Raw genomic sequence first — 21,501 nt, forward strand, 5'->3', positions numbered from 1 at the left:
GCAACTCTGCGCATGCACACACTGGGAACAGGCTCCAGCTGTTCTTCTGCCTCACTGATATCTGACTCTGAAGGCAGCTGATAACTGGCATACGGCCCAGGCCCCCTCTCTGCCTCCGACACAGAGCCCTCGTCCGAGCTTTCCCCAGACTCCAGGACTGGTCCATCTTCCTCCCCAACCTCCTCACTGTCTGAATCTGCTGCCAGCTGTGCTGGCCACTGGCGGGCCACAATGACATTTGTTAAGTAAATTTGGCCCATCTTCCTTGCTACAGTTGTTCAGTGAATCACTGCAGTTGTTAACGTAATTGTTAAATGAATCTGGTTTTCCCGTGCTGAGCTGTTTATTTGTCAGAAGGTGGCAAAAGGTGACTCCGGAACATGGCAAGCTATCATAAATACGAATTGGTCGCCAAGTGTCTGAATTTTGAACACGTGACTGTGGGGAATACTGCAACGGTGTGAAGAATGGCCGTTAAGTCACTTTTTTCAGTGCTGTTGTAACTTCGAGCGGACTGTTGTAAGTCGAAGGCTAGCTGTAATGACAAATCCAGCAGTTTGCAGGAGGGTGGACTTGATGATCTCCAAGCTCTCGTCTATGATTTTAAAGACTGAACTGCCCTGGTGGGATGGAAATCCAGACTTAAGAACACTTCGAAAGGAGAGTATCTTTGCAAATGGGAAAAACTCCAATAAATAAAATATTTAAATACAGAACTGTCGAGGTAGTACCGTATTTACCCGAAAATAAGACAGGGTCTTATTTTCTTTCGGTCTTCGAAATAGGTGCCTTGGATAGGATTATTCTACACAATCATGCTCATATTTATAAAACTCAGTGCCTCTGTGAAAGGTAAGGATGACTACTGCGTTTGTGGTGCAATCCGAACATTGCGTGTGTTGAAGTTGTTTTAACGCAAACCAAAGATGCCTTTTAAAAAACAAGTTTACATCATATTCTTATGCATGCCAGTGCTGTGTGTGAGGTCATTTAAGGTTGTTCTGACAAGTGTCGTCGGCATCTTCATATCCGGTCACATGGGCAGCAAGCCACTCCCATCCGGTCACATGGGCAGCAAGCCACTCCCACAAAGGAGGCCACACCCACAGAGTAGGTTCGAACAATTTTTGAAACCCACCACTGGTGCTTGGCCTTATTTTTGGAGAGGTTTATTATTTTTGAGGTGCAGGAGGCCCCTTAACCTTGGCCTGCGGCCCGCAGATCAACTGATCAGAGAGGGACGGAAGTTCTGTCTCTGTTTCTGGCACACTCTCGACAGCCCTAACGTCGCTGGGCCTGCCGGTCTTATTGCAGCCGCCACTAAGAGAAGCAGCACGATAGCTAGGGTTTGCGGGAGTGGCATCCAGTTTGCGCGTGGATGGCAGGTGCATATGGGGTGCAAGGGGCATCTTCCCCCTTCCTCCCCCTCAGGAAATGGCGGGGACCGACTGCGCATGCAGTTAAATATTTTCGGGGAGGGCTTATATTAGCGCATGCGCTCAAAAGCCCGATTGGGCTTATTATCCGGGGAGGTCTTATTTTTGGGGAAACAGGGTAAGAGTGGTATTAGTACGCCCCTTGATCTCGATTGTATCCCTCTGTTAATGCAATTTAGGATTGCACTGGCTTTTTGGGCCGACGCTGCACACGGCTGGCTCCTGTTTAGCTGGTTATTCACCAAGTCTCCAAGATCCCTCTTACGGTGACTGATATTAAGCCTGGTTTCACCCAGTTTATATGTGTCCTTTTGATGTTTCTTGCCTAAGTGTAAGACGTTACTTTTCTCTGCGTTGAATTTCATTTTGTTAGATAGGGCCCAGAGTTCAAGTCTGTCGAGATCTGGATCTTGAGCCTATCTTCTATCTAGGATGTTAGCCGGAGTGGGTTCCAGCTAATGCTATATATATCCTGCCTTCAAGCATCACCCATATGAAAGGAAAAATTAACATTTAAAAGAACGAGTTGATCATTTCTGCGGATGCTGTCAGAAGTGGTGCGTTCGAAGAAAATTTATGTCGCACAGCTCAATGTGTCGGCTTCATTTGACTACAGAAATACCGTTCCAGGAAAGCCAATCCCCCCTCACCTTTAAAAAAAGAACTTTAGGATTTTAAAAAAGGCAGAAATAAACTTTGCTGGAATATTATGTGTGAAGTTGGGAAAGAAGAGAAGGGAAAAGAGGAGAGAGCCAAAGTTTCAAGATCGGGAAGATTAGGGGATCTGGGTATTTTTGAGGAGGTATTTCCTGAGATCAGGTACTGGGTTTAAAAGCAATAAAAAATCAATTAGCAAGCAGGCTAAACATCTCTAAAATGCAACTTGGTGTTAACATGACAGGGGAGTCCAAGGAAGGACACTTCTCACTTCTCAATGCAAAGTAAGAAAAGCAGCAATTCACACGAAATCCTTCAGTTAGCAGTGAGACAAGACTAATTGAATGCTTTTTGTTAAAGACCCCACAGTGCACGCATGCGCGCGCACACACACATCCAAAAGGAAACACAACAGCACCTCTAGGGAAGTGGGAGACAAGACCACAAATGTTTGAATGTCCATTAATTGGCAGATCAACATTTCTGGTCCCAGGGATGGGATTCAGCCGGTTCGAGCAAACCGGATGTTAAATTTTAATCTGGTTCGTCGAACCGGTGGTTACAAAGATTGGCTGATCCCAGCCACCCCATGCCTCCCTTCCCAGGTCTCTTCACACAGCTCATTCATCATGCCAGGTAAGTGCAGGGTCCGTGCGGAGGCTTTGGAAGGGCGAAAAACGGGCCCAACGGAAATACAGGCCCGTTTCCAGCCTCCGGAGCCAGGGGAAGCCTTTTTTGCCCTCCCAGAGGCTCGCGGAAAGCTTCCGGAGCCTGGGGAGGGTGAAAATGCTCCCGACTGCCGCGGTACAGGAAGCTGACTAGGCCACACCCCCACAGCCACGCCCACCCAGCACCTGGGCAGAGAACCGGTTGCTAACGCTTTTCAATCCCACCCCCGACTTATCCCAAAGGTGTTTTTTTCCAAGAGGCAACTGGACTTTCTGGGGGGAGGGGTGGGGGGGGTGTTTGAAGACGTTTCGCTTCGAAATGTCTTCAAAAAGCAAAACCAGAAAGCACTTTTGGGGACAACCATGATCTAGATCAGTGTTTCTCAACCTTGGCAACTTGAAGATATCCGGACTTCAACTCCCAGAATTCCCCAGCCAGCGAATATTCTGGGAGTTGAAGTCCGGACCATCTTCAAGTTGCCAAGGTTGAGAAACACTGATCTAGATGACGGAGAATCTCTTTAGACATTCTGGTCAATTTATTTTCCGGAGCACCCAAAGGCAGGACAAGAAGCAATGGGTGGAAACTAATCAAGGAGAGAAGCAACTCTGGAACTTCCTGACAGTGAGAACAATTAATCAGTGGAACAACTTGCCTCCAGAAGTTGTGAACGCTTCAACACCGGATGTTTTTAAGAAGAGATTGGACAACCATTTGTCTGGAATGGTACAGGGTCTCCTGCTTGAGCAGGGGGTTGGACTAGAAGACCTCCAAGGTCCCTTCCAGCTCTATTCTGATTGACCTCCATACTTTCACTCGTATCTTAAACCTGAAGACTTGCAACACTATCTCCCAGGAAAATCTTAATTTTAAAAACCACTTGGAAAGCAATAGCAATAGTTAGACTTATCTACCGCTTCATAGGGCTTTCAGCCCTCTCTAAGCGGTTTACAGAGTCAGCATATTGCCCCCAACAACAATCCGGGTCCTCATTTTACCCACCTCGGAAGGATGGAAGGCTGAGTCAACCTTGAGCCTGGTGGGATTTGAACAGCCGAACTGCTGAACTGCAGTCAGCTGAAGTAGCCTGCAGTGCTGCATTTAACCACTGCGCCACCTCGGCTCCTCAATACCTATGAAATGCCTTTAAAAAAAAAAAAAACCCTAAGATGCCAACAGCGGTTAAAATCTGCTAGGGCATCTAGAGAGAAGTAAAACTACAACACGCACTCAAGCACGCAAACACACGTTTTCCAAAGAGAAAAAAAAAATATCCCAGGAAAAACAAATGCATTAAATCCTGCTCTATTTCCGTACTTCAATTTGAAACAGACATTGAAAATGCTGCGAGGGTTTTGAAAGCAGCGGAGACTTTCCTTTGCCGCGGCTGAAAATGGTCGCAAATTCTGGGCTACAGACAGGGATAGTTTTCACTTACCTTCCCTACTGGTTCGCCAATCTACGCGCCTGGCCACGCATACACCTGGCCTTCCACGCATGTGCTTTTCTCATGCGTGTGGCTGTCCCCACATGCGTCCGGTCACAAAAATGTGCCTAAATAGGATGACATAAGAACCGAGGCAGGTGGACAGGCCCACCTGTGGTTTCCGCTACCGGCTGAACGCCGCCTCTGGCTACGAAATCTCTCCCAGGATTACCGTATTTTTCGGAGTATAAGACGCACCTTTTTCCCTAAAAAAGGGCCGAAAATCCTGGTGCATCTTATACACGGAATACAGCATTTTTTGGCCTCCTGAAACTGCCCCCTTCACCAAAATGGTAGTGCAGAGCCTTTAGGAGGCTTATAGGAGGCCATTTTTTGCCCCCTCCAGCCCCCAGGAACACTCTATAAGCCTCCTAAAGGCTATGTATGCCCTTTTTTTTGGACAAAAAACAGGCCATTTTTTGCTCATTTTCTCCCCTCCTGCCCCCCAGAGCACTCTATAAGCCTCCTAAAGGCTATTCATGCCCTTTTTTGGACAAAAAATGGGCCTGTTTTTGTGAAAAATGGGCCGTTTTGCAGAGGTCTGCAGAGTGCAAAAACTTTTTAAATTTGCCTCTTCAAAATCTTGGTGCTTCTTATACTTGAAAAATACGGTAGTTTGTTGTACGCAAGAGACCAGCCGAGGAGTAAAATTCGTAAAAAGCAACTTTGTGCCCTTCCCATCCGTGCCGTTTCAAACTCCGGAAAGCTCATGAGAGTTTACACGGTTTACTGTATGAAACACCTTTAAAATATGTTTATTGGGGGGGGTGGGGGGAAGAAAGGGGAGACCATGAATTAAAAGACGATGCCAAGAAAAACGTCTCGTGTTTTTTTTTTTTCCTGTGAAATTTCCTCCAAATCTGTCCACTCCGCTAAATAATATTCCGGATCTTGTCAAACAGTTGCTTTTCTTTCTTTCTTTCTTTTTCTTTCTTTCTTTTTTTTTCCTCCAGGAAGGCAATTTACTAAAATCAACTAAGGTTAAGTTAGCCTACAAGTTCACAAAAATGCAACAGTTAAAGATAATTGGTTTCTTCGTTTCCCCTTAAAATGGCAATGTTAAATTGTCGTCTAAAGTTGTGAACATTTAAATAGAATATATATCTCCTATGAAAAAAAAAAAAGTTGGGAGCACAAGCGCTTCTGTCCTCGCACCCCACTTCTTTTGTTTCCCCCCCCTCCTGCCCCCCCACCCCCTTTTCCCTTCCAAAGTTTATTTTTTGGGCCCTGGCCAAATTGGAATGCTTTTGTTACGTACAACCATAATCACTTTATGCGCCCCCTTCAGGAAATATAGAGTCAAAAATATACAATTCTCTCCTTTTTTTACTACAAGCTCTGCATCTGGACGATTGTTTTTTTGTTTTGTCAGGATTATGGAACTGGAGGAGGAGGAGGAGGTGAGGGAAAGCGATGGGTCAAAAGAAAAATAGTTGTAGGGAAAAAAAGCGAATAAAATCTAGTCGCTCGGGTTGGGGAGGGGGGAGAGGAGACAGGGAGAGGCTCCAAAAAAAAAGGGGGTACCCCAAAATTGCAGGGCTGGTGAAATTTTCAACTGCTTAAAAATTGATACTGTAGTGGAGTTTCCTAGGAAAAATAAAACACCTTTTTTTTTTAATAACTGGCCCGCTGGTATGAGCTACCATGGAATAAATTAGCACAAAAAACGGGAGTTCTTATAACTGTTCGCTGTTACAGACGTAATCCACAAGGTCAGTCACTCGCAACAGTTCGTCCTCGTCTTCCTCTGGTCCGCCGGCCTCCAGGCCGCCCCCCGTCCCGTTGGGTGCCAAAGTGGCATTGGCTGTGCTGTCCTTGGTCGAGGGGGCTTTCTCGGCGGGCTTACCAATCAAGTTCTCGATGGCTTTCCCGGGGCTCTGTCCGTTGGTGGAGGGCAAATCCACCAAGCTGTAGTCCAAGGGGCTTTCCACCTTACTCACATTGTCAAAGTCATCTTCCTCGTCGCTTTCTATCCGGTAGCTGGATTTCTTGACGGGGTCCTGCGGGGCGGGAGAGGACAAGGGTTTCTCAGCGGGGGGTGACGACGACGGCAGCTTGCCGGCGTCGGGGATGTTGTCTTCCTCGTCCGTTTCGATGCGGTTCACGCGCTTGCGAACGGGACGGCCTCCTTCATCCTCCGGGTCGTCCTCGCCTTCCGAGTACTCGTCGGTGGTGTGGCTCCGTTTGCGGACCGACCGTTTTGACAACCTGGCCGGCTGGTCGTCCTCCGAATGTTTAGACAGGTAGCTCTCTGCAAGAAGGATCAGACTTAAGAGAGCGAAATGTGGAAAGGTTTCACAGAGAAGGGGAGTGGGTGGGGGAATACAGGTTGTCCTTAACTTACGACCACAACGGAGCCCAACATTTCCATTGCTGAGCAAGACAGTTATTAAGTGAGCCTGGCCTCAGCTTTCTTGCCACAGCTGTTAAGCAAATCACTGAGGTATAACAATAGCACTTAGACTTATATACTGCTTCACAGTGCTTTCACAACCCTCTCTAAGCGGTTTACATACAGAGTCATCCTCTTGCCCCCATCAATCTGGGTCCTCATTTTACCCATCTTGGAAGGATGGAAGGCTGGGTCAACCTTGAGCTAGTCAGAATTGAACTCCTGGATTCTAACCACTGTGCCACCATAACTCGCTCCCTCCCTTCCCTCCTTCCTTCCCTCCCTTCCCTCCCTCCTTCCTTCCTTCGACTTATATATCACTCCACACTGCTTTCTAGCCCTAAGTGGTTTACAGAGTCAGCCTCTTGCCCCCAACAATCTGGGTCATTTTACCCACCTCGGAAGGATGGAGGCTGTCAACCTTGAGCCGGTCAGGATCGAACTCCTGGCAGTAGGCAGAGTCAGCCTGCAATAGTCATTCTAACCACTATGCCACCATAGCTCCTTCCTTCCTCCCCTCCATCCCAAGAGCACTTAGACTTATATGCTGCTTCACAGTCCTTTCCAACCCTCTTTACGCAGTTTACAGCCTCTTGCCCTCAACAGTCTGGGTCCTCATTTTACCCACCTCAGAAGGACGGAAGGCTGAGTCAACTTTGAGCTGGTCAGAATCGAACTGCTGGCAGTGACCAGTGAGTTAGCCTGCAGTACTGCATTCTAACCACTGCGCCACCATGCTATCACGGTTGTTAAGTGAAACTGGCTTACGCATTGACTTTGCTTGTCAGAAGGTCGCAAAAGGCGATGACGCCACAACTCTCATAAATATGAACTCACGGCTAAGCATCCAAATGTAAATCATGTGACCGCGGGGGATGCTGCAATGGTCGTTAACTGTGAAAAACAGTCATAAGTCGCTTTTTTCAGTGTCACTATGCTGCAACAGTCATGAAAACTGGTCATAAAGCCCGGGTTCATTCCATGCTACTGTTGTGTTCAAATAGTCACTAAACGAATGGCCGTAAGTCGAGAACTACCTGTATTGTATGAAATTGTCTGAGTGACCTTGGGCTACTTCTCAATCTAAACGACCATGCGGGGTTATGATGATAAAACAAGAAAAAGAATGTATCCTTTGAACATCTGGAAAAAATATCATAAATAAATACAAATTTCACACTAAAAATTGAATTAGTTACCTTAGGAAATAGATCAGCAAGGCTATTTTGTGCTTATCTGGACCCCCATTCCCCCAATCCGTAGTGCGGAGAGTCCTCCATGATTGTAATGGCGTTTAAATGTTGACGGATAATAATAATAATAATAATAATAATGATATAGCTATATAAAAAAAAGGCCATATGTATGTATGTTCCAGCATAACTCTGGAGTGCCTTGAACAATTTCAACCAAATTTGGTACACAGATGACTTACCTTCTGGAAACAAATACCTGGGGGAAGGGGGGAGACACCCCTGTGTCTGTGTGTCTGTGTTCCACCATAACTCTGGAATGCCTGGCCCGTTAAGGAGAGCAAGTGTGGTGTCCTAGAGTGTTGTTCGTGATGTCATGGGAGGGAGAAGGGAGAGCGTGGGCCATTAAGAAGAGTGATGCGGTGTCCTAGAGTGTCAATTGTTTCTGATGTCAGTTCCTTTCCAGCTTCCTTTGGAAAGCCAGCCATGATGTTCGCCCTCCAGTGGACCAATGGAGAAGCGCTGGATGGATTTGGGGCAAAGTGCCAAGATTGTAGACAGGGCAGGAAAGAGGAGCGCATGGGAGTGGGGAAGGGAGAGGGCAGGGATGATGGGCATAGGAAGAGGGGGAAGAAAGGCCCCTCTCAATGGCTTCCTGTCAGACAAACGCTTCAACATCTATAAATACCCGGGCAACGCCAGGTTATCAGCTAGTAGGAAATAAATAAATGCATGTCCTACCTTCACTGTCTGAACTAGAAAGCCTCCGCTTATGTATTCTCCTCATCTCTTTCCCGTATCGGAAGCTTTTTTGAGACCCCTCGCTTTCCGAATCTTCCTTGTAGTTCACTTGCCGCTTCTGATTCCGCCGAGATCTTCGTCTCGTTTCCAAATAATCTTCATCGCTGTATTCGGAAGAAGCGTCATTTTCTGCACGAGGCCACAAGCCAGGAGTTGAGAAAGGAAGGAAAAATGTCTACATCAGTTGATCGAGGATAGTGTTTGCCAATCTCAGCCGTATTGAGAGGTGTGGACTTCAACTCCCAGAATTCCCTTGTTAGCAAGTCTACTGCTGAGAACTCTGGGAGTTGAAGTCCACACATCTTACCACTGTCATGGTTGAGAAACACTGAACCACCATAACATTTTCTTACCCAAATAACTGTATGTGACCCTCATTTCCCACAATTCCCTTGTCTATTGCTGAGAATTCTGGGAGTTGAAGTCCACAAATCTTACCATCATCATGTTGGAAAAACACCGATCAAGCAAACTGAATACCTGTAACTTTTCAGATATGATTGTCATCCCGGCCATTTCACCCACTCTGAGGTAAAACTTGGTTTGAAAGAACCAGTTTGGTCCAGTGCGGAAGGTACCAGGCTTGAAACCAGGAGACAGTGTGTTCTAGTCTCGCCTCAGCATGAAAGCCTGCAGGTGACTTTGGGCCAATCACCAGGAGACAGTGAGTTCTAGTACTGCCCTTGGCATAAAAGCTGGCTGGATGACTTTGGGCCAATCACCAGGAGACGGTGAGTTCTAGTCCCGCCCTAGGCATGAAAGCCAGCTGGGTGACTTTGGGCCAATCACCAGGAGACAGTGAGTTCTAGTCCCGCCCTAGGCATGAAAGCCAGCTGGGTGACTTTGGGCCAATCACCAGGAGACGGTGAGTTCTAGTCCCGCCCTAGGCATGAAAGCCAGCTGGGTGACTTTGGGCCAATCGCCAGGAGATGGTGAGCTTTAGTCCCGCCTTAGGCCTGAAAGCCAGCTGGGTGACTTTGGGCCAATCACCAGGAGACAGTGAGTTCTAGTCCCGCCTTAGGCCTGAAAGCCGGCTGGGTGACTTTGGACCAGTTCCTCCCTCTCAGCCCAACCCACCTCACAGGATTGTTGTGGCGGGAAAAATGGGAGAAGGAAGATAGGCTATATACTAAATTTCCTGACCTCAAAACAGGACCATTCCAAATATTTCAGCCCATTTCCAGGTCGGAGCCTATTAGGTGGAATGAGCACGGAGGCATCTATGCAACATGTTTCAGAACAGCTCAATCTTTGTTTTCCCTGTCTGAAAACGCACGAATTCAACAGGGCTGGCTGGGAAATTCTGGGAGTTGGAAGTCCACATGTCTTGGTTAGACACCCATCATCTTCTTTCTTTTAACAACCCCTTAATCCCTTGCAGGGTGGAGTCTGGGCAACTGAATGGAGCTGAGGGTTGACTGGCCGGACGCCCTTCCTGTCACCAATGCGGAGTTATATTCAGCAGATATAATTATAACATGCCCAGAGAGAGAAATATCTGCCTCTACCTAGGATTGAACTCTCAGCCTCCTGATTGTGAGGCGAGAGCTCCACCTCTAGGCCACCACACCACTCTTAAGGTTGGACACCCATGCTGTACAGAAAGCCAAAATACTCCTATCTTATCTCTTCAACTGTAAGAAGATGGTGGATCCTTTGGGAAAACACATATTGGTCAGAACCACTCGATATTTGGACAGCTGTCACTGTCAGGCCTGCAGCCATCTTTTCTTTTGGGGTCTTTGGCCTCCCACACTGTCTTATCTTGTGGGTAAGCGGGAGGGAGGATTGTATGGAGTTAGATGATATGTAGCCATAACAACATTCTTTCTAGAGAGCCAAGGTCATCCTTTGTCTCTGCATCTGACTGGAATTGGATGGGATGGGTGGAACTGGATTACTGTAACGCGCTCTACATGGGGCTGCCTTTGAAGAGTGTTCGAAGACTTCAGCTTGTCCAGAACGCAGCCGCGCAAGCGATTGTGGGTGCACCCTGGTACACCCACATCACACCTTTCCTCCGCGAGCTGCACTGGCTGCCCATTGGTCTCCGGACACGCTTCAAGGTGCTAGTCGTTACTTTTAAAGCCCTACATGGTATCGGACCTGGGTACTTGAGAAACTGCCTCCTGCCAATTACCTCCCTACGACCAATTAGATCCCACAGACTAGGCCTCCTCCGAATTTCATCTGCCAGCCAATGTTGGCTGGCAACTCCTCGGGGGAAGGCCTTCTCTGTGGCTGCTCCGGCCCTCTGGAACGATCTCCCCGTTGAGATCCGGACCTTTACCACCCTTCCGGCCTTCCGCAAAGCAACTAAGTCCTGGCTGTTCCGGCAGACCTGGGGCTGTTGAATTATCCAACCCCACTCAAGGTTACAAATGTTGCTCTATTTTAAATTGTTTGTCTTTTATTTTTATTTTGTACCCCCCTCCCCTCCAGATTGTTAGCCACCCAGAGTCTCTCGGGAATAGGGTGGCATACGAATTAAATAAAACCTCAAACCTCAAACTGCCAGCATGGCAGTTGGAGATTGGACCATGTGATGGACTTGGGGGAGATTGGACCATGTGATGGACTTGTGGAGGCAAGATCCTGAACTTTCAACTGGGTGGGGAAAACCGGGAAGCTTTCACAGATTCGGGTTTTCCCAGATGTGCCAACATGTCTCTCTTCATAAATTGGAACTTTGAGCAATCCTTTGCCTTGGACTCTGATTCACTTTTGGATGCTATTTGTAACCCTGACAGTCACGACTTACCGGAGTCGCCACTTATGTTATCCTCAGAGTCTTCGTCTTCATCATCTTCCGAGTACCTTTTTCTGATCGTTTTCCTCTGGAGACGTCTGCTTTGCCTCATTGGCCGAGGATGGTGCCGTCTCGGCCGACGCCTGGAGAACCCCACGTCGCTGTCGTCGTTTGACGGCTGATCCTCTTCACTTTCGTCTACGTTTTCGTCCGATATCACAAACTCATCCTGAGATCTGAGGGGGACAGGGATCAATGGGGGAGGGTATTTAAAATGAAGGTATTTTGACTGAAAAATAAACTTTGGTGATGAAGGAGTTGGATTTTGAGTAGGAAAAAGCCTGGGGCTTTGGGGGTTTCCTCCTTTGAGGGCAATGACTCACTCACTGAATTAATCGTTTCAAATAATAACACGTCTTTTCACTAACAGGAACTTGGACCCTATTAAACAAAAAAAAAGAAAAAAAACCTTACCTGTGGCTTCTAAAGTGACTGACAAGAAAGTGCAGGTAGTCCTTGACTAATAATAGTTCATTTAGTGACTGTTTTTCACACTTACGACTGTTGCAACATCCCCAGGGTCGTGTGATTTACATTTGGATGCTTGGGAAAGAAAGAAAGAAAGAAAGAAAGACGGGGAAGGAGAAGGAAAGAGAGAAAGACAGAAAGAAAGAAAGAGGAAGGGAGGGAGGAAGAAAAAAAGAAAGAAGAAATAAATAGGAAGGGAAGGGGGAAGGAGGGAGGGAGAAAGAAAGGAAGAAAGGAAGGAGGAAAGAAAGAGAAAGGGAAGGAGGGAGGGAGAGAGAGAGAAAGGAGTGTGAGAGAGAGAAAGAAAGAAAGGAAGAAGGAAGGAAGGAAGGAAGGAGAGAAAGACAAAAAGAAAGAGGAAGGGAAGGAGGCAGGGAGGAAGAAAAAAGAAAGAAATAGGAAGGGAAGGAGGAAGGAGAGAGTGAGAAAGAAAGAAAGAAAAAGAAAGAGGGAGGAAGGGAGAGAGGGAGGAAGTATAAGAGATTATAAAATGCCTCACCCTTCACTGATTCTGAATTCATCCTCACTCTCTTCTTCATCCAGGTTGCTGTCACTATCCAGGTCATTCAGTCGCCGCCGTTTCTTGCGTCGGAGGGCAGCGGCTCTGGGGGGCCGTTTGCTTTCCTTCCTTTCTTCCTCCAGAATGGTGGAGATATCCTTGCCTCGATGCCCCGTGATGTTAGATATGTCCTTCCCTCTCCCGACACCTGGGGGGGGGGGGAGGGAGTGTCAAGAGGATGGCGACAATGAACCACTGTAGGCCTTCTTACACCCTACGCTTCTCTTCCCTTGCTTCCATGATCTCCCTTCCATATGGAAGGGAAGGCTGAGTCAAATTTGAGCTGGTCAGGATCGAACTCTTGGCTGTGGGCAGAGTTAGCCTGAAATACTGCGTTCTAACCGCTGCACCACCATGGCTGCTTCCTTCCTCCCTCCCTCCCTCCGTCACAATAGCACTTAGACTTATATGTCACTTCACAGTGCCTTAAAGCCCCCTCTAAGCTGCCTACAGAGTCAGCTTTTTGCCCCCAACAATCTGTGTCCTCATTTTACCCACCTTGGAAGGATGGAAGGAATCCTTGAGCCGGTCAGGGTCATACTGCTGGCAGTGAGCAGTGAGTTAGCCTGCCGTACTGCATTCCAACCACTGTGCCACCATGGCTTCCCTCAAGGGGATTGCCCCCCTGCAAAGCTCACCTCCTCCATCAGCCTCCTTGATGTCATCTTCTATGGCTTCATCGATGGCCTCATCAAACTCATCAAACCTGCAGAAATGGGAATTCAGAACGATGATGACGACGGCGACTATGTGTCAACCGATAGCAACTTGGTTTAGCAATCGCACAGGATCTCCTTTATGAAACCAGGATATCGCTCGCGTTTACTTATTTGATTTCTATCCTGTCTTTAGTTCGTGCAACTCAGGATGATGTATCCTAGTTGGGTCACGAAATGTCTGCAAGAAAACAACCAAGCTCGGAGATCACCAAGGACTCCCACTGAGTTACAAATGTTCTTTTATTAGTAACTAGCTGATAACCTGATACGTAGTTATCCCAATCCTGTATTAGAGGGAGCCCCCTTGTGGAGTACTGGGAAGCCGTTACCATGGCAACTCCACTGGGCTGCACAGTAGAAGCCATTTTAAGGCGCAACAGGCTGTATCTTAACAGAGCTTGAATACAAAATGCACACTATCGCTGTCAAAAGTACAGTGACGACACTATAGATATAATTCAGTCCTTTTTATTTCAGCGGGCCAGGCGTTCCAGAGTTATGCTGGAACACACACACACACGGGGACACACACGGACATACTCGGAGGACTGTTAGGGGTGTCTTAACCCCCACAGTATTTTTTTTTTTCAAGAGAGTAAGTCATCTGTCTACCAAGTTTGGTTGAAATTGCTCGAGGCGCACAGGCGCATATAGATTTACCTGTAGCTGATACACTTCCGCTGCCTGGTAGACCTCCTTTCGAGAAGCTTCGTCTTTGATTTTTTGGACTCTTTCTTCTTTTCATCGACAGGCTCTGGAATTTCAGGCTCCTATTGAAAAACACGAACGCCTTTCAGATACACGACATCTGTTGCAGCCAAGGTCACAACTTCCTTCTACTCTTCAGCCATTTATGCTCCGCCTCAATCCTGCCTTGTGTTAATGGAAATACCAGGGAGTCCTCGCTTTACAACCACAACCATTGCTAAGCGGGATGGTTGCTAAGTGAGTTGAGCCCCATTTTACGACTTTTCTGGCCACATTTCTTACGTGAATCGCTGCAACTGTTTTAAGTTAGTAGTAACCCAGTGTCAGCACCTCTCCATTTAGATAATTAGGAAAGAAAGACCACGAGACTCCATGCGTGGAAATCAAGTGTACTTTTACTAATTATAAATGATTAAAGGCATAGCGAAGCGAAATCTGAATATTTAGGCGCGAAAGCGATTGATATATAGAATAGCCCATTCCCCTCCCCTTGGCATCACAGTTACAGTCCAATCATAATTCTCCCAAGTGTCAGGTGTGAGATAACTTCAAAAGGCATCACGAAGATGGAATGTCGGCGCCGTTAGTCCTGGCGGGAAACTCCCACGCATGCGTAGTCCGATCAGCCGGTGAACTCCAGAACCTTCCTCCAGCACAATGAGTAACCCCTCCCAAATACCATGCCCTCACTCCACGTTTCATGGCAGCCGAAGCAACAGCAAAGCAGAGGCTGACACCCGGTTGTTAAGTGAATCTGGCTTCCCAATTGACTTTGCTTGTCAGAAGGTCGCAAAAGGGGATCCCATCTCCCCCACCCCAAACCGAAATAGCACGAACCAAATATTTCAGAAGAAAAAAATAATTAAAAAAACAAGGAGGCAAATACCTACAACTAATACCGACGTTGCCAATTCTGCTTTTTCCCCAGGTAGAATTTTTTTATGCTTTTCAGCAGTATAGGTCGTAAACTCAATAAGAAATCAGGAGATATGTTTCACTTACCTGCGGAGGAATGATGTTCTCGATGCTAATGCCCACGTAGACGAGGCGTTCCTTCCTTGGAGAGAAAAGAAAAACATATTAAAAAAATGCTATTATTGTCCAGGTGAGATTTAGCATGGTCAAATATGGAAAAGCAATATTCTGCAGTTCTTTGGAGCAGTAACAAAATATATTTCTCTCTGAGCACAATGAGAATATATCTGCTGGGAAAAAAAACTCTGCATTGGCAATAGGAAGGGCATCCGGCCAATAAATAGTCAGATCCATTCATTTACAATACAATACAATACAATACAATACAATAGCAGAGTTGAAAGGGACCTTGGAGGTCTTCTAGTCCAACCCCCTGCCTAGGCAGGAAAAACTATACCGTTTCAGACAAATGGCTATCCAACCTCTTCTTAAAGACTTCCAGTGTTGGAGCATTCACAACTTCTGGAGGCAAGTTGTTCCATTGATCGATTGTTCTAACTGTCAGGAAATTCCTCCTCAGTTCTAAGTTGCTTCTCTCCTTGATTAGTTTCCACCCATTGCTTCTTTTCCTACCCTCAGGTGCCTTGGAGAATAGTTTGACTCCCTCTTCTTTCAGATATTGGAAGACTGCTATCATGTCTCCCCTAGTCCTTCTTTTCATTCAACTAGACATACCCAGTTCCTGCAACTGTTCTTCATATGTTTTAGCCTCCAGTCCTTTAATCATCTTTGTTGCTCTTCTCTGCACTCCTTCTAGAGTCTCCACATCTTTTCTACATCGTGGCGACCAAAACTGAATGCCGTATTCCAAGTGTGGCCTTGCCAAAGCATTATAAAGTGGTATTAACTGTAGTAAGTATGAGTCAATTGACCCGCATCCGAATATAAATCACATGACCACAGGGATACTACAACGATTGTAAGTTTGAAAAATGGTCATGTCATTTTTTTCAGTACCATTGTAACTTTGAATGGTCCCTAAATGAACTGTTGTAAGTTGAGGACTACCTGTATAAGGTTTCTTGCTTAGGCAGGGGGTTGGACTAGAGGACCTCCAAGGTCCCTTCCAACTCTGTATTCTGTACATAGCAGTGTTAAAAGCAGAGTAGAGCGAAAATGGACACCCTTTTCAGCCACGCTCAGGTGTAAATGAGAAAAAGGCTTCAGGCGAGGTTAATTTAACAGGCCAGAAGCAGGTAAAGAATAGAGGAAGTAGATTAATAGAAGATCCAACTGTTGACACGGTTTCCTTAGAGGAAAAGGAGGTCAATCTGTCCTGCTCATAAATGGACCGTGAATTTTAAAAAAGCTTGTTTGCAAGTAGATTTTTCACCTCTGCAAATCTCCAAAAGTTATCCATTGACCAATCAGGAAGCGTCAAACAAACCGAAGGGCATATCTTGCTTTTTGGCTCAGCACATAAGCATTTCCTAATGATTGGGACTTCGGTCAGGGAAGCAGGGTGGATAAAAATCAAGGGGTTTTAGTATGTATGTATGTATGTATGTATGTATGTATGTATGTATGTATGTATGTATGTATGTATATGTAAATCAGATTTTTTTAAAAATTAAATTGGTTTTTTTTCATTTAAATCAAATTTTTAAATTTTTTTAATCACATTTATTTTAATAAAATGCTTTTGGAATAAAAAAAATTATCTGAAAATCGTTTTCTATTTAAGATGCATTCATAATTCAGTTTATTCAGCATGAAATGGAGCTTGGAAATATAGCATGAGGCTGTGCATTCTGCAATAATTGCATATTTGGTCAACTCATTCAATGAATCCAAGCACTGCAAGCTGAGATGACATGCACTGCATTGATGCATCCACACAATTTCACGGTAACCATGAAGTGCAGATACAAATGAACGGAGTTTGAAGGGACCTTGGAGGTCTTCTAGTCCAACCCCCTGACTAGACAGGAAACCCAATATACCGTTTCAGACAAATGGCTATCCAACATCTTCTTAAAGACTTCCAGTATTGGGGCATTCACAACTTCTGGAGGCAGTTCTAAGTTCCTTCTCTCTTTGATTAGTTTCCATCCATTGCTTCTTGTCCTGCTCTCAGGTGCTTTGGAGAATAGCTTGACTCCCTCTTCTTTGTGGCAACCCCTGAGATATTGGAACACTGCTATCATGTCTCCCCTAGTCCTTCTTTTCATTAGATTAGACATACCCAATTCCTGCAACCATTTTTCGTATGTTTTAGCCTCCAGTCCCCTAATCCTCTTTGTTGCTCTTCTCTGCACTCTTTCCAGAGTCTCCACATCTTTTCTACATCGTGGTGACCAAAACTGGATGCTGTATTCCAAGTGTGGCCTTCCCAAGGCCTTATAAAGTGGTATTAACCCTTCACTTGATCTTGATTCTGTCCCTCTGTTGATGCAGACTAGAACTGTGTTGGCTTTTTTGGCAGCTGCTGCACACGGCTGGCTCCTATTTAAATGGTTGTCCACTAGGACTCCAAGATCCCTCTCACAGTTACTTCTATTGAGCAAGCTACTACCTATAATGTACCTGTGCATTTGGTTTTCCTTGCCTAAATGTAGAACCTTTTACTCTTTTCACCACTGAATTTCATTTTATTAGCTAGTGCCCAATGTTCAAGTTTGTCAAGATCCTTCTGTACCCGAACTCCACCCCGCGAGGGATTATGGGGTTCATTAAAAGATGATACAATTAATATTATGATACCTCCGTTCTGCACGCTCCTTCTTTTTCAAGACCACGTCCAGGTCCTGCAGCTGTTCCTCTAACTTCTCGCAGAGCAATTTCTGTGGGATCAAAGCAAAACAATGCAACGGCATTAGCATAATTCAAAAATATCTTTATGTAGTCAGTTTCTTAGTGGGCCCATTCCCAAACACTGTTCCACGTAACAGCTACTAATGGTTGTAGTCCTCGATCTACAACCTTTCGTTTAGTGACAGTTTGAAGTTACAGTAGCATTGAAAAAAGTTGACTTATGACCGTTTTTCACACTTACGACCATTGCAGCATCCCCCACGGTCACATGACCAAAGTTTAGACGCTTGACAATTGACTCCTACTTACGACGGTCACAGTGTTCTAGGGTCACGTTACCCTTTTGCAACCTTCAGACATGTAATGTCAGTGGGGAAGCTGGAGTCACGTAACAACTGTGTGACGAATTTGAGAACCGCAGGGATTTGCTTAAAAATCGCAGCAAGAAAGGTCATAAAATGGGGCAAAAGCTAACTGAACAACTGCCTCACTTAGGGACAGAAAACCTGGGCTCCACTGTGACTGTAAGTCGAGGACTGCCTGTATTAAAAATAGTTGCCAATAGTTTGAAGTGAGGCCAAATGGATATGCTGTGGCTCGCCAGGGGACAGCAGAGCTGGTGGCAGAGTTCGGACAGTGAGGAGGTTAGGGAGGAAGATAGGCCAGTCCTGGAGTCTGGGGAAGGCTCTGATGAGGGCTCTGCGTTGGAGGCAGAGAGGGGGGTAGGGCTGTCTGACAGTTATTAGCTGCCTTCAGAGTCGGACATCAGTGGGGCAGAAGAACAGCTGGAGCCTGTTCCCAGTGGGCGCATGCGCAGATCTGCTAGAGGCAACAGCTAAGGAACAAGGGTTGCCTCAGGAGAAAAGGCACAGGTGGATGTTGAATGGCCCCTCCCGTAGGGAATGAAGAGGAACAAAAGGGGAGTGGAGTTTGCAGGAGACAATCAGTTCCATTCATGAGGGTGAAGATCCGTTCCTGACCTCTTGCCAAGTAATTGCTGCTACAGCTTGGCGTTTAGAAGATATCGGCCTGGCAGCTCTCCAAGCCTGCTAAAGGTCTATTGTTGTGAAATCGTGTGAAAGACTCTTAGCCGGGACTTTGCTGGAGAGGAATTCCCTTTAACCTAAATAAAAGGGGTTTTATCAGAACGAGGAGTCGGCTTCGTGCTTTTGGGAAGCCTAGTTTTGAACAGGATGAACCATCCCATCACTTCTAAAAGGCAAAGGAGTAGGATAAGGAAAATAAATCCAAATGAAAACTCACGTGTTGACAAGGTGGGCAGAACCACTCGCCATCTGGAATGATCATCAGCGGAGGCCGGAGACACGCCGTGTGGTAGCCGCTGTCGCAGGAATCGCACAAAAGAATCTGGGGAAGAAATCACACCGTCAGCCTGACCTCTGGTTCCAACATGGATTTTTCTGTCTTTTTTTTAAATAAATAAATAAATAAATAAATAAATAATAAATAAATAAATCCAAAAACGCATCTTGTTCTCTTAGGTTTCAAAACCAGATCCCGTGATAAAATCCTGATGTTCCTTTGGCTCACAAAAAAGGCAGTGTGGCAATGCAGATAAGTCCACCAACTTAGGACAAGGCAGCACTAAATTTTTGTCATTAAGTGAGATGTTTGTTAAGGAGGTTTTGCCCCACTTTACGAGCTTCCTTGCCACCGTTAAGGGAATCATGGCAAAACGGCGCCTCGTTTTGGCAGAGAGGGTTCGGCAAGCTGTCCAGGCTGAAAACGGGGCATGGGTTGGGGGGAGAGAGGGTGTCCACACCTGCTTCCCTGTGCCATTTTGCCCAGTCGGGTGCTGCAGGAGGCGTCTGTCCCATCTCTCCCTCTCGCTCCCTCCCCGGAAAACAACAATGCTGCTCCGGCCCTTGAATAAATCCATGTTGACCCCCCTGATTTAGGCAGTATATGGGCCACTCTGGAATTGATTGGTTGATCTGATTTCTCTAATGACCCCCTTGCCACAAATGACAGATGCTTCTGTCCCACCCAGCATGTTCAAACTAATTCCGATGCCGGCTGGAGAATTCTGGGAGTTGAAGTCCACAAGTCTTAAAAGATTGGATGCTCCTGGATGAAAGCATAGCAAACCAGCAATAACACCACAGTATTTCTCTGGAGGTCTTTGTGAATCTGATTTTCTAACTTTGATCGAAGAACCTACCAGCTCTGGGTGGTTAGGAAGGCCACACTTCTTGCACGGTTCGTCATCGTCCGCAGGAGCTGGTTCTTCCTCCTCCTCTTCCTCCTCCTCCTCTTCCTCCTCCTTCTCTTCCTCGGAGTCACCTTCACGCTCAGAACCTTCGCTGTCGTCGTTGCTCGAGTACCTCCATCGGCCACGCGTTCGGGTGCCGGCCCATCGGACTTTACTTCGCCGGGAAGCCTGGGGATTCAGCAATAAGAAAAAAATCCCTCAGCTCTTAAGACATTCCGTATGTCCATGAATGACAGCCGCGGCAACGGCTACAGATGTTTTCCAGGTCATGGAGCACATACCTCTCCTTTGCAGCTGTCTGAAAATCTCAGGGGGTCATAAGCACACTCTTAACATCTCAAAGGAAAAGCAAAAAAGCCAGCATGCGCCATAAATCAAGGTGTACGTAAAACCACAACAATGGCTCAGCGCGACAACACAGACCAGAAAACTGCTGTCTAGCTAAACCTAGTTAAATTTAGTGACAATAGGTATAGATAAATAAAAATTGATAATGATAGTAATGTATACAATGTGTAGTGTTATGATAAGCAATAATTGGATATGAATATTGAATGATACCCGTGAAGGGAAGGCTAGAAATCCTTTTGGACTATATATAAAGGTATAATAATAATAACAACAGTAAAAAAGAACTAAATTAGACAGAGTTAAGTTTTGATTATTAGGGGGGAAAATGTTATGATATGGGATATAGTCAAATAAAGAAAGGATAATGACAATAATTTATATATATATATATGTATGGGTATAATATAAGGGAACTGGATGTAAATTGTAAACAGGGATTTGGAACGGAGGCTTAGAAAATTTTGTTATTAAATATTATGGATGTTCAGCTAGAATAGGATATGAGGATTTAGTGTTAATGGAGGATTTTATAAATAAGTCAATGAAATGCCAGTATGTGGTTATGTATTAAATCTTGGTACATTTTATGATGAAGGACGTTTAAACAATCATAGTCAAATAAAAGTGGAGGTATGATGATGGTAATATAATAAATGTCTGAGTTAAGATACTGGAATTAATATGAATTATATTTGATGACGGTGGAAGAGATGCACAAAAGCCTTTTGTAACCAACTGATACACTTTCTACGGTTTGTAAAAAAGGAGGATTTGTATGTTTGTTTTGAAAATAAAAATATATTTTTTTTAAAAAAGAAAACTGCTGTGTCTCCTAGTGCTACGTGAAGCTGCATGATTGGTCTTTTTAATGTATTGAGTTATTTCTACTATATCCTGCCTTTATTATTATTATTATCATCATCAATAACTTAAGGTGGTGACCATACGGAAGACTCCTTCCTCTTCCTATTTTCCTGACAACAACCACCCTGTGAGGTAAGTTGGACTAAGACTGGCCCAAAGTCACCAGTCAGCTTTCATACCTAAAATGGGATTAGAAGTCACAGCCTACCGGTGATTGGCCAAGAGTCACCCAGTTTGCTGTCAGTCGGGACTAGAACTTACTGTCTCCTGGTGATTGGCCCAAAGTCTCCCATCTGGCTTTTATGCCTAAGGCAGGACTAGAACTCACAGACTCCTGGTGATTGGCCCAAAGTTCCCCACTCAGCTTCCATGCCTAAGGTGGGACTAGAACTCACAGTCTCCTGGTGATTGACCCAAAGTCACCTAG

General features: G+C 45.7%; 1 protein-coding gene across 2 annotated transcripts in view; it reads right to left on the minus strand.

Moving 5' to 3' along the window:
• Positions 1-4,987: 4,987 nt before the first annotated feature.
• The window catches only part of RSF1 (remodeling and spacing factor 1), a 56,241-nt gene continuing 39,727 nt past the window's right edge, over positions 4,988-21,501 (minus strand). For both annotated transcript variants that reach the window (XM_032219821.1, XM_032219820.1), the window contains exons 7-16: positions 19,809-20,027; positions 18,890-18,994; positions 17,576-17,655; positions 14,900-14,954; positions 13,850-13,959; positions 13,109-13,176; positions 12,411-12,618; positions 11,396-11,619; positions 8,575-8,763; positions 4,988-6,499 (exon numbers count right to left, since the gene is read on the minus strand). In XM_032219821.1, coding sequence (XP_032075712.1) covers positions 5,925-6,499; positions 8,575-8,763; positions 11,396-11,619; positions 12,411-12,618; positions 13,109-13,176; positions 13,850-13,959; positions 14,900-14,954; positions 17,576-17,655; positions 18,890-18,994; positions 19,809-20,027 — 1,833 coding nt within the window. In that variant the 3' untranslated portion in view covers positions 4,988-5,924. The remainder of the gene's footprint in view (positions 6,500-8,574; positions 8,764-11,395; positions 11,620-12,410; positions 12,619-13,108; positions 13,177-13,849; positions 13,960-14,899; positions 14,955-17,575; positions 17,656-18,889; positions 18,995-19,808; positions 20,028-21,501) is intronic.

This window comes from Thamnophis elegans, chromosome 6, assembly GCF_009769535.1.
Source record: "Thamnophis elegans isolate rThaEle1 chromosome 6, rThaEle1.pri, whole genome shotgun sequence".
NCBI classification, from domain to species: domain Eukaryota; kingdom Metazoa; phylum Chordata; class Lepidosauria; order Squamata; family Colubridae; genus Thamnophis; species Thamnophis elegans.